Consider the following 13,990-nt stretch of genomic DNA (forward strand, 5'->3'; position numbering starts at 1 on the left):
AGTTTTCAGGGATGCTGTACCCAAGACAGGCTCTTTCAAAATTTTCCAAGAAGGCCTCAGTGTCATCACTTGCCTTGTAGGTGGGAAATTTCCTGGGATGTGGAACCATAATTGGTGAAGGGTTGTTAAGATTGGCTGGAGCCTGTTGCTTAGCCTTTTTAAATTCCATGGCCTGTCGGTGGGTCTCCCTCTGGAGTTCTATCTGTCTTCTGTAGGCTGCCTCTTCTTCTTCTTGTTTCCTTCTGTGGGCCACCTCTTCTTCTTCTAGTTTCCTTTTGTGGGCTGCCTCTTTGGCTGCTTGTTCTCTTTTGTAGGCTGCCAGTTTGATGTTTTCTTCCTTTTCTTTCAGCTCCACCTTTTTTTGTCTTTTTTCTAGTTGTCGCCTGTGTTCAGCTTCTTTGATTTGTTCTTCTGCCTCCCTTTTTTCCTTGGAAGTCATGGTTCCTGTTTTCTTGTGTTGGGGTGCCCTCCAGTGTTTATCTTCTGAACTGTAGGTTCTCTGTTGCCTCCTGGGGTCTGCCTACCAACAGTGCCTTTTTCCCTTTCTTCCTCTAGCTAATCTTTTAAATGTAAAGTAAACCAGAAAAACCACTTTATTTGCATGTGTATTGTGCTGGTAATGACTCTTAATGGGAGTGATATTGTCACAAAAGACCCTTAATAGCCCCTTAATTGTTCCTTGCTTAATATGCAAGCCACAACTGCCAGAGAGAGCAGGAAAAAAATTCTCTCTGGTTCCTTTTAAAACCAAACCCTCTCTGCTAAAAAGCCCCTAGCAGAAAAAGAAAAATATAATATTCCTACTGGCTTCTGGATTCTATCTATCCCACCTCTGCCACCATGTCATAACCTATTCCCAGATTTGGACCTTAGTGTCCAAAATATGGGGGTTAGCATGAAAACCTCCAAGCTTAGTTACCAGCTTGGACCTGGTAAAGCTGCCACCACCCAAAAAAATTAGTGTGTTTTGGGGCACTCTGGTCCCCCAAAAAACCTTTCCTGGGGACCCCAAGACCCATATCCCTTGAGTCTCACAACAAAGGGGAATAAACCATTTCTCTTCCCCCCTCCAGGTGTTCCTTCCCTGGGTTCCTGGAGAGATACACAGAAGCAAGCTCTGTGAATTTAAACAGAGGAATTCCACCCTCCCTATTTCCAATCCTGGAAACAGAAGTACTTCCCTCTTCACCCAGAGGGAATGCAAAGTCAGGCTAGTAAATCTAACACATACAGATTTCCCCCTGACTTCTTCCTCCCACCAATTCCCTGGTGAGCACAGACTCAATTCCCTGGAGTTCCCCACTAAAGAAAAACTCCAACAGGTCTTAAAAGAAATCTTTATGTAAAAAGAAAGAAAAATACATAAAAATAATCTCTCTGTATTAAGGTGACAAATACAGGGTTAATTGCTTAAAAGAAATATGAATAAACAGCCTTATTCAAAAAGAACACAATTCAAAACATTCCAGCAACTACACACATGTAAATACAAAAGAAAACAATATAAACCTTACTGCCTTACTATATTTGTACTTACAACTTGGAAACAGAAGATTAGAAAGCAAGAGACAGAAATCCTCTCATAGCCGAGAGAGAGACAGGCAGAAGACCAAGAACAAAGGACTCACACACAAACTTCCCTCCACCCAGATTTGAAAAAGTCTTGTTTCCTGATTGGTCCTCCGGTCAGGTGTTTCATGTTACTCCTTTCCAGGTAAAAGAACATTAACCCTTAGCTATCTGTTTATGACAGTGACTCATTTAGGTAACCTGCAGTTAAGTGGTACTAGTTGTAGAAGATTTATTACATAGTGAGGTAGAGTTACTGCTGCTCAGTATGACAACTTTGACCTTGGGTGAGTGTCAACCCTAGCACCGGGGTCAAATAGATTCCTTAGGTGTGTTTCAGGATCAGTGCTGATTATTATTACTGTTGTTTATTACTTATGTTACAGCAGCAACCTGAGATACTGTGCTGGATCTGAGCCCTGGGGTGGAAACAAAGAGGCAAAGTCCTGTCTCATGCTGCTGACAGCCTAAAAAAAGGAGTGAGCTCTCAAGCCTATGGGAAAGGGAAACATCAAAATCCCTTTATTTTTATTTTTTCCATATATTTTACCATGTCATTGTTAATGCACAAATCCACTGGTTTTTGTTTTCTCCTTAGTCACCCCTAAAGCTCAGTCATTGTGTGCTAGTAGATTTCTTGTACATCCTGTGGAATAGAAATCTTGCAGAGGAGAAGGTAGTGATGTTCCATATGAAACGAGGGACCTGTTCCATGAGTATGTGATGGTATGGAAGAAAGCATGAATGAATTTTTTGGAGAATTGAATAGGCAATTGGTGGACAAGAGCTGCTGACAGTGCAGATAAAACTATAGTTGTCTTTCTGTCATTCACTTATCACTTGCCCAGAGAAGCTGCTGAGCCTCTCTTTCTCTTTCTTCATCCAAGCATTCATCCACATTCCTCTAGTAACGCCTCTCAGTTTAGGGTATCACCTTTGTGGGGCAGGGACTTTGATAATCTATAGGCTTGGAAGGTGCAGTCATATCTATGGCTGGATAGAAATATCTGCTTCAGGAGAGTGTAACTTTTATATTACATCTCATTGAACAAACTGGTATCGCAGATTAAATATGAAACTGTTCTTTAGAGCTGAATTTTGTGGTTTTTATGAGCAGGCATCTGCTGGACTAATAAGCCCTTCCCAGGTAAAATGCTAATTTGAAACAGGAAAAAGGTTCAAGCTATTTACTCTAGCAGTGTTACAGCATAGTTTACATTAGCAGTTTAGTTTCCAGTGCACTTGAGTAACTAACTGCACAAAGATTCAATTGTCATGTCTGCTCTCTTATGCAAACTGATAAATGTGCATCTGTGTCAAACCTTAGTCACCCCTAGAAACCAACTGAAAATTTTGCTGCCCTGAGTGTTCAGCTGCCCTGTGCAACTACTTGATCTTGTTGTTTGGCAGAGACAGGTGGGGTCTTACTGTTTGCAAAACATGTGCGAGCAACAGCTCTCTTGCTTTTATCTCTTGTTACAGAAACCAGTAAGGTGTTTTTGCATCTAGTTCATCATGAAAAACAGGATTAGGAGGTATCTGTGGTTTCTTGTATTTGAAAATCTGTTGCTGAGAATACAAAGTAGGTTTTTGTACAGAATGTGAATGCTTTTGTAATACTGTGTGATCCCAAGCAGCACAGTAATAGGTAGCTGCATCACTCTTGCTTATTTTCTTTACTGTCAGGACACAGATTGAGTTGGAGAGCTGCTTCTCTGCCTCAAACTTTCCCTTCTCAGAATCCCGGTCAAAGATCGGCTTTCCTGATGAAAAATACAGAATCCGTTCCAGGGCTGCATCAGGTCTCTGTCGATACCAGTGTACATAAGCACTACTAAGGGTTATGCCAGAAACATGACAGTCAATTCGTGCAGTTTTATTTTCTGCCCTCGTGATGGATAGTTGAGATTGAGTCAGTACTTGGGCCTCTCCATCTGCGGAGAAAAGAGACAAAGACCCTTTAATCTGAAATTGAATAAACATGGAGGACCTCCAATCATTGCTCAATAACATGTCTGTATGGAGAAGCCTAGAGTGTAAAAAGCAACTTACAAGACCAAACCACTGAAGCAACAAGATAAACTTGCAATAGTAACATTCTCACTAGGCTATGATGAACCTGCTGCTGAGAAAGAAAGGAAAATGAATTCTGATCTCAGAGAAAGGGTGGGGTCACTTGAGTAGAGGAAGTGACTGATGAACTATTTCAAGGCAATACAGATTTGCGTTTGCCTTATATAAAAGTTCATAAGGCTACACTTTGAGATATGAACATCTACTAACCTTCCCTCATGCTATCCAGCAACTCTTCTGACTGCTGCCTTGTTTTGAACTTTTGAAAAAGAGTATCAGATGATTATTATAACAATAGTTGCAGGTATTGAGGTTCTCTGCACTCCCTTTTAAAAAAAAACATAAACATCAGCAGATTTGATCAAGGAATAATGCTCTCAGCATGAAAAAAGGCAACTAATAGAATTTTTTCAAGCAGTGATGAAAATAGATCACCAAGGGTCTGATGCCAAGTCTATTGAGGTCAATGGGAAGTTCTTCACTTGATTTCAATGAGTTTTGGAATAAGCCCCAATTCCTAGGGAGAATTTACTCAGGAATTTTTCATCCTGTCTTAACTCAGAGTCCTCTCAAGTTTATAGTTATGATATAATTGTTGTCAAGGAAAACTAATCAATAATCTCTTAAATAAACACAATGTCCTTGCACTTAATTTGACTCTTGCGTCATGCAGACTCGGAGATACCTCAGGGGTTGTCTTTGTTTTCACCTAAATCAATAGATTCCCATTGTTTCATAAGAGTTTGCATATGCTGTTTGTGAATTGTGTTGCTATATACATCCTGTCTGTGAGTTTCCCTTTGCGTATCTGTTGGTGTCTATTCCTCCCACTCCACAAGAGCATGTAACTTTTATTGGGTGACCTTCATCTCTGTGCAGAGCCAGAACAAGGTCCTTACTATGTTTTAACTCCGCTTCAGCCCTATTTTGGGGGTTTAAGAGGGAAGTAAGTGCTGTAAATCTTGTCCTGACTTTACAAAGGGCTGAATTTAACCCTTTAAACTTTATAATAAACTATTCTGAGAACTCCTTAAACTCTGAAACATTTTGAATATATTTGCAAGCTATCCAAAGAAACATAGCAACAAATGTACCATATTTCAAAACCACAGTGATTAGACATATAGATGGAGTGCTACTTGCACTATCCCTGTTTAAGTGTGTGGGTCGGGGGTGGGGGATATACTTTTCCCCATCTACATAAACTTCTTATAACCTTTCTTTGAACAGAGCTAGCTGGGGAAAGGGAGTTAGGGCCAGATCTTTAAAGGAATTTAGGATCCTGAACTTAGTCACCCGGAGAAACTTGATCTGAATTCCAAGAATTTAAAAATCATAGTTTGTACACAGGCAGCCATTTTCTGATAATGAGACCAGGAACAATCTCACAAAGAGGGATATACTGGATGTGGAGGAGTGTGGGTGTTTAAATGAGACTGAAAGCCTCCCTATGGTTTTCTTGATGATGAGAATTGTCTGAGCCCTGCCTTGTTAATTTAGGACTAACTTATCTCTGTCTCTTAGGGGATGTACAAGAGAGAGGAGGGTTTTGAGTAAGTTGGCTCACATTAATAGTCTCATTGACTGAACTCGGTTTATTCATGATAGATGGTGGTTCTCAGAATCAGCTCCTCAGGTAGTCTGATATTCATCTTCTGCTAGCTCAGTTATATTGAAACAAGAAAATTCAATTATAAGAATTCATTTTGCTGTGCACTTATTTTCATACACATTTATATCCTGTTAAATGGACTTTTGATAAAACTAAAATCAGAGAACCCTATAGATTTTTTTATATCACTTTAGTTCATATAGATTATAGAAACATGCAGTTCTAGAATGGAAACACTGTAGTGAATGCTGTAAATATACAATATTCCCAACCAAACAATCTCACCTCTGAAGAACCAACCTCAGCCCTTTTCTTGGCATCTGAAGAGAGCCCCTTTGTGGAAGCTGTAGTTCAGTATCTCCCCAGCAAAAGAGTGAGTGTGGAGTGTGTTGTGGATGTCTGGGGGCCTGATCCAAAGCTCATTGAAGTGGCTGGGAGTTCTTCCCCTGACTTCTCTGGGCTGTGGATGAAACTTGAAAAGGACTATCCTGTAAGGTGCTGAACACCACCTTCCCTCATTACAGGCAACAGGAATTCACAAGACCAGGGCCTTATGGCTTTAAATCCCAGCAACAGTAAAATGGAAATCCCATCCCTAATACTAAAATGTAGAAAAAGATTCTTCTGAGTGTACTTGGGGTTTTTTTTTTCGTTGTTTATTGTTTACACAAAAGCACATTACAATAACGGTGAAGTAATTTGAATCCAAACCTGGCAGATGTTTAAACAGAAATTTGCTGGTTTCCTGTCTTGATGATGAAGCAGCTGAAAAACGACACATCCTGTTTTGTTAAAAGGATGTTTGTGGTATACAGAGGGAGGGAGGAAGGTGGGGAAATTTGCTGTATAAACTTTTTATTCTCAAGACATCTTGTAGCTTCACAAAATAAGATGTCAATGATTCAATATTAATTCAGTAAAAAAAAATCATCATTTTCTCCCTTCACCATTTGCTTCATGTTACAGAAAGGAGCACATTCTGAAGAAAGTAGACTTGAGAAATCTCAGCTGCTATTGCCCAGATCTTGCTACACACGTTTGAAAATTATGGGTGTTTTTTTGAGGAAAACAGTGGGATAACTTTGCATTGAGGACTGGGTCATAACTTTTTAAAATATACATTATATAATTGCTGGTATAATGGTCAAGAGACTAGAAGGAACCCAACTCAAGTATGAAATCTTATGACTTGATTGAATTCTGTACCTAAGTCTAAGAACTACTAAAAATAAACTGAGCACTTTGCTCATACAGAGCTTATCCTGTAAAATACTAAGCCCTGATCTACACTACGGGTTTAGCTCAAATTTAGCAGTGTTAGGTTTGTTTAAGCCTGCACCTGTCCACACGGCCAAGCCTGTTTTGTTGATTTAAAGGGTTCTTAAAATCAATTTCTGTACTCCTCCCCAGCGAGGGATTTAGTGCTAAAATCAACCTTGCTGGGTCAAATTTGGGGTAGCATGGACGCAATTCAACAGTATTGGCCTCCAGGAGCTATCCCAGAATGCTCCATTGTAACCTCTCTGGACAGCACTCCCAACTCAGATGCACTGACCAGGTAGACAGGAAAAGCCCCAGGAACTTTTGAATTTCATTTCCTGTTTGGCCAGTGTGGCAAGCTGATCAGCACAGGCAGGGGTGGCTTTAGCTTTTTTGCCACCCCAAGCATGGCAGTCAGGCAGCCTTCAGCAACTTGTCTGCGGGAGGTCCCCGGTCCCACGGATTCGGTGTATCTGCCGCCGAATTGCCACTGAATCCGACAGACCTCCTGCAGGCAAGCCACCGAAGGCTGCTTGACTGCCACCCTCACAGGGACCGGCAGGGCTACCCCCGCGGCTTGCCGCCCCAGGCATGCGCTTGGAGCACTGGTGCCTGGAGCTGCCGCTGAGCACAGGTGACAGTGCAGAGCTCATCAGCACAGGTGACCATGGAGTCCCAGAATCACAAAATAGCTCCAGCATGGACTGAACAGGAGGTACTGAATCTGATCACTGTATGGGGAGAAGAATCTGTGCAGGCAGAACTCCGTGCTAAAAGACGAAATGCCAATATATTTGCCAAAATCTTCAAGGGCATGATGGACAGAGGCTACAACAGGGACACACAGCAGTGCTGAGTGAAAGTTAAGGAGCTGAGGCAAGCCTACCAAAAAACAAAGGATGCAAATGGTTGCTCTGGGTCACAGCCCCATACATGCCAGTTCTATGAAGAGCTGCATGCAATTCTGGGGGTGGCCCCTACCACTGCCCCACCACTGTCTGTGGACAACTGCACGGGGGGAGTCTCACGCAGCAGGGATGAGGAGATTGAAGATGAGGAGGAGGAGGTAGTTGAGGATAGCGCACAGCAGGCAAGTGGAGAATCCCTTCTTCCTGGCAGCCAGGAACTATTCATCACCCTGGAGCCAATACCCTCCCAAGGCAGACTTCTGGACCATGAAGCCAGAGAAGGAACCTTTTGTAAATATAATACAGGGCTTAAAAACAAGCATGTTTAATGATTGATTTACCACACCAAGCCAGTAGCAAGTAGTCTGGAATCATTGCAGAACAAAACCTTGCAGCAAATGGGCCTGGGCTTTGGCTGTTTGCCTTTGGCTGAAAATAAATCATCCCCGCTGTTAGCCATATAGTGGGGGGAGGCCTGTTCATGGCTGACCGGGATCTTCCCTGATACTAGCCACGCAGTGGGGTGGGGTGGGGTGGGGGGAAGGAGGGGTGAAGTGATCATCCCAGAGAATTGTGTGTGCGCAGGGGTTGGATTGTGCTGCACATTCACCCTAAAACCGTAGCTCCTCCTTTTAAATGGCCAACCCAACAGGCTTTGCTTGGTATGGAAAAGGAGGTGCTGCTGTTAGAAACCATTCCCACATGTTATGAAGGTTGAAGAAGCCAAAACCTTTTTTCTTACCATGGCTGTCTGCAAGCCAAATTCTGTTGCCCAGCTGAGCCTGTATGATGTCTCACGCCAAACTGGCAGGCACTCAATAGAAGAAGCAAAATGCCACCTTGTAGTGAAAGCACATGTGCTATGTAATGTGAATCACTTGATTCAGTGTGAAATAGTCTTCCTTTATTTTCTAAAATGTATCTTTTAAATACTACTCTCCCTTTCTTCCCCCCCTGCAGCTGCAAATGTTTCTATGCTCCCCTATCATCTCTGTCCTAGAGGCTAGCACAGATTAGAAGGTGAAAAAAAAGCACTCATGACGAGATGTTCTCAGAGCTCGTGCAGTCCTCCTGCACTGAAAGAGCTGAGCAGAATGCATGGCGGCAAACAATGGCAGAGTCCAGGAAAATGTTAAATGAACACAATAAGAGAAGGGAGTAGCATGCTAAGAGGAGGCAGGATACAATGCTGAGGCTAATGAGGGAACAAACTGACATGCTCAGGCATCTGGTGGAGCACAGACCACTGCTGCAGCTCCTGTATAACCACCTGCCAAGTTCCATATCCTCCTCACCCAGAGGCCCAAGAACGTGGGGCAAAGTGGGGGGTGGAAAGGCTACGGGCACCCAGCCACTCCACCCCAGAGGATTGCCCAAGCAACAGAAGGCTGGCATTCAATAAGTTTTGAACTGTAGTCTGGCCTTTGTCCTTTCCTCCTTCCACCCATCCCGGACTGCCTTGCAACTTTTCCCCCTATTTGTGTGATGAATTAATAAAGAATGCATATTTTTGAAACAGTAATGACTTTATTGCCTCTGAAAGTTGTGATCAAAGTGGGGAGGTTGGTTGCATTACAGGGAAGTAGAGTCAACCAAGGTGGCGGGTTTTCATCAAGGAGAAACAGAACTGTCACACCATAGCCTGGCCAGTTATGAAACTGGTTTTCAAAACTTCTCTGATGCACAGCGCGTCCTGCTGTGCTCTTCTAACCACCCTGGTGTTTGGCTGTGCGTAATCGGCCACCAGGCAATTTGCCTCAACCTCCCACCTCACCATAAACATCTCCCCCTTACTCTCTCAGATATTGTGGAGCACACAGCAAGAAGCAATAACAATGGGAATATTGGTTTCGCTGAGGTCTAACAGAGGCCTGGTCTACATTACACGTTTAAACCGAATTTAGCAGTGTTAAACCGAATTAACCCTGCACCTGTCCACACAACAAAGCCCTTTATATCAATATAAAGGGCTCTTTAAACCGATTTCTGTACTCCTCTCCGACGAGGGGAGTAGCGCCGAAATCGGTATTGCCATGTCGGATTAGGGTTAGGGTGGCCGCAATTTGATGGTATTGGCCTCTGGGTGGTATCCCACAGTGCACCATTGTGACCACTCTGGAATGCAGTCTGAACTCGGATGCACTGGCCAGGTAGACAGGAAAAGCCCTGCGAACTTTTGAATTTCATTTCCTGTTTGCCCAGAGTGGAGCTCTGATCAGCATGGGTGGCGATGCAGTCCCAAATCCAAAAAGAGTTCCAGCATGGACTGTATGGGAGATACTGGATCTGATCGCTGTATGGGGAGACAAATCTGTTCTATCAGAGCTCCGTTGCAGAAGACAAAATGACAAAGCATTTGAAAAAATCTCCAGGCTATGATAGACAGAAGCCACAGCAGGGACTCAGCACAGGGCTGCGTGAGAAGCATAACGGAAAGCCAAAGAATCAAATGGATGCTCATGGAGGAAGGGAGGGGGGACTGAGGACTCCAGCTATCCCACAGTCCCCTTAGTCTCCGAAAAGCATTTGCATTCTTGGCTGATCTCCCAATGCCTGAAGGGTCAAAAACATTTTCCTGGGTGTTTCAGGGTATATGTCATAAATTTACACCCTCCCCCCCCAAAAGAAAAGGGAAAAAAATCATTTCTCACCTCTTTTCAATGTCACCCTATGTCTACTGCATGCTGCTGGCAGACGGGGTGCTGCAGTGCTGAACACCAGCATCTCCTTTCCGGTGGCAGATGGTGCAAAATGACTGTTATCTATCGTCATCATCAGCCTATGAGTGCTCCTGGCTGGCCTCGGTGAGGTCGGCTGGGGTCACCTGGGTAAAAATGGGAATGAATCCCGGTCATTCCCGGCAGACTGTACGAAACGGTTGGTAATTGTCCTTATCATAGCAGCTGGAGGCTGAGCTCCATCAGCCCCCTCCCCTTCATGTCTTAAGAAAAGATTCTGTACTGTCTGGATTATTATAGCAGCTGGAGGCTTCCTCCCCCTCATTTTATCTCACTAAAAAGTCAGTGTTTCTTATTCCTCCATTCTTTATTACTTCATCACACAAATGTGGGGAAATTGCCTTGGTAGCCCAGGAGGGTTGGGGGAGGAGGGAAGCAACAGGTGGGGTTGTTGCTGGGGCACCCCCTAGAATAGCATGCAGCTCATCATTTCTGTGGGATATCTGGGGCTCTGACCCAGAGCAGCTGTGCTCTCTGGTTCTCTAGTACACTTGCCCCATATTCTAGGCAGGACTGACTCTATTTTTAGACAAAACATAAAGAAGGGAATGACCTGGGGAGTCATTCCCATTTTTGTCCATGCATCCCCGGCCTACCTCAGCAAGGCCAGCCAGGAGCACCCATGACTGCAGCAGATGGTACAAAAGGATTGATAACTGTCATCGCCAATTTCCAATTGCAAATGGTGCAAAATGACTGATAACCATCATCTCATTGCCAGTTTACAATGGCAGACGGTGCAATAGGGATGGTAACCATCTCTGCTACCTTACAAAGGCAAATGAATGCCACTGTGTAGCACTGCAGTATCGCCTCTGTCAGCAGCATCCAGTACACATATGGTGACAGTGACAAAAGGCAAAATGGGCTCCATGGTTGCCATGCTATGGCATCTGCCAGGGTAATCCAGGGAAAAAGGGCGCAAAATGCTTGTCTGCTGTTGCTTTCACGGAGGAAGGATTGAGTGACAACATTTACCCAGAATCACCCGTGACACTGTTTTTGCATTGGGATCTCAACCCAGAGTTCCAATGGGCAGGGGAGACTGCGGGAACTATGGGATAGCTATGGGATAGCTACCCACAGTGCAACGCTCCGGAAATCGATGCTAGCCTCGGTACATGGACGCACACTGCCGAATTAATGTGCTTAGTGTGGACGCATGCACTCAACTTTATATAATCTGTTTTAAAAAACCAGTTTCTGTAAAATTGGAATAATCCCATAGTGTAGACATACCCCGAGTCAGTAAACTGCATCAGCGAACTTTCAAGTGTCCAAATGCACATTCTACCACCATTCTGCACTTGCTCAGCCTATAGTTGAACTGTTCCTTACTACTGTCCACGGTGCCTGTGTATGGCTTCATGAGCCATAGTATTAAGGGGTAGACTGGGTTCCCAAGGATAACTATAGGCATTTCAACATCCCCAATGGTAATTTTCTGGTCTGGGAAGTAAGTTCCTTCCTGCGGCTGTTCAAACAGACCAGAGTTCCTGAAGATGCAAGTGACATGCACCTTTCGTGGCCATCCCATGTTGATGTTGGTGAAACCTCCCTTATGATCCACCAGTGCTTGCAGCACCATTGAAAAGTACCCCTTGTGGTTTATATACTGGCTGCCAAGGTGGTCCAGTCCCAAGGTAGGAATATGCATTCCGTCTGTTGCCCCACCACAGTTAGGGAATCCCATTGCAGCAAAGCCATCCACTATGACCTGCACATTTCCTAGAGTCACTACCCTTAATAGAAGCAGCTCAGTGACTGTGTTGGCTATTTGGGTCACAGCAGCCCCCATGGTAGATTTACCTGCTCCAAACTGATTCCTGACTGACCGGTAGCTGCCTGGCATTGCAAGCTTCCAGAGGGCTATCACCACTTGCTTCTCAACTGTGAGGGCTGCTCTCATTTTGGTATTCTTGCACTTCAGCACAGGGGAAAGCAAGTCACAAAGTTCCATGAAACTGCCCTTACGCATGTGAAAGTTTTGCAGCCACTGGGAATCATCCCAGACCCGCAACACTATGCGGTCCCACCAGTCTGCACTTGTTTCCCGGGCCCAGAATCAGGATTCCATGGCATGAACCTGCCCCATTACCACCATGATGTCCGAATGGCCAGAGCCCGTGCTTTGAAAAAAGTCTGTGTCTATGTCCTAGCATGATCGAGCTGTTGTCACTTCCTCACCTGCTTTTGCAGGTTCTGCACATACCGCAGGATAATGCACAAGGTGTTTACAATGCTCACTGCAGCAGTGGTGAGCTGAGTGGTCTCCATGCTTGCCGTGGTATGAGGTGAGCAGGAGAGCAGAGTTGCAGCGAAAGCAGTGGAGGATGACGGTTAGCACCACGCACATTTCCCAAGGAAGCACACACGTACCCAGGAGCCCATGACAGAAAACATGGAGAAATTCACTGTTGCGGCAATAGCAGCAGAGCAGAGTTGCAGTAGAAGTGGTGTATGATGATGGTTTGTAGACCTACTGCACTGTCTGCTGCCATCAGCACCCAGGACATAACAGCTGCCGTGTCGGTGAGCTGAGCTTGCTGCACACTTGCTGTGGTATGGCATATGCATGGAAAAAAAGGCATGAAACAATTGTCTGCTGTTGCTTTCACGGAGAGAGGGGAGACTGATGACATTTACACAATGTTTTTGCCCCCTTCAGGCATTGGGAACTTAACCCAGAATTCCAATGGGCAGTGAAAACTGTGGGATAGTTATTCACAGTGCACTGCTCTGTAAGTCGATGCTAGCCACAGTAGTGAGGACAAACTCTGCTGACTTAATGTGCTTAGTGGAGACATATGCAATCGACTGCATAAAATTCATTTCTAAAAATTGACTTCTATAACATAGACCTAGTTATTGTAGTGTAGACATACCATAAGTAATGCTGGAAGTGCTGAGGTCTCTCACCTCCCATTAGTGCCTACAGATGATGATGAGAGCACCCACTACCTTTTAGAAATAGCTCAGGATAGAGCACCTTTCATTTGGAGATTTCAAAGTGCTTTAATGAACCTTTAATGCAGGAAAAAAGAAACACCAAACATCTTCCATACTGATGCAGAGGATGGCGTGAACAATCATTGATCTCAATCAGGCATGGAATCATCTCTTCAGGAGATGATGAAAGCCTCATTTTGGAGACCTTTAAAACTAGACCAAACAGAGCACTAGAAAATACTTTGTAGGGAATAGTTCTGCATTGGCAGGAAGATGGACTGGATGCTGTAATAGGTCTTTTCCATTTCGAACCTCTCTGATTTTATGAACCTTAACTACATATTAATTAATTGTTTGGAAATATATATGTAAGTACCATACTTCTTTAAATGTCCCATGTTTATGATTTTTTGTGGACCAAATGGTTTCCTTAACATACATGCCAAGAACATGAATGGATATTAATCTATATTGGACATTCTGAACTGTGTCTGTAAGTGTCATGTACATGAATGACTCTCTAAATTATATGTGAATGAGTACCATATATAATCCATTGATATTAACAGGAGCCCCACATGTCCATCAATAATACAATAACCAGTTTCATTTGCTTATTTGTAATTATGATTAAAAGTTCTCAGTCAAAGGAAATTGATGGTGAAATGAGCTATCAGAGGACATGAGTGTGAACCAAAACCTACTCATTCTCAGGACAGGCTGGAATTCCTGGAACCTAGGATAAGGTATTCCATTTCCACTCTGCTGTCATGGACATGGCTAGAGGGAGGTATTGCATTACTGTGATCTCTAACTTCCACAATGGCTCCTTAGGGCCAATACTAGCAGGGACAACTAAATGCACTAAGGTGTAGTTGGAG

At 43.9% G+C, this 13,990-nt stretch overlaps 1 gene segment (V, D, J or C); it reads right to left on the bottom strand.

Annotated features, from left to right (window-relative positions):
- Positions 1–2,714: 2,714 nt before the first annotated feature.
- Positions 2,715–4,167, bottom strand: LOC115645987. The segment is given in 2 exon segments: positions 2,715–3,503; positions 3,622–4,167. Coding segments are annotated over 2 exon segments (504 nt in total).
- Between the last annotated feature and the right edge of the window lie 9,823 nt (positions 4,168–13,990).

Source organism: Gopherus evgoodei, chromosome 2 (assembly GCF_007399415.2).
Source record: "Gopherus evgoodei ecotype Sinaloan lineage chromosome 2, rGopEvg1_v1.p, whole genome shotgun sequence".
NCBI lineage: Eukaryota > Metazoa > Chordata > Testudines > Testudinidae > Gopherus > Gopherus evgoodei.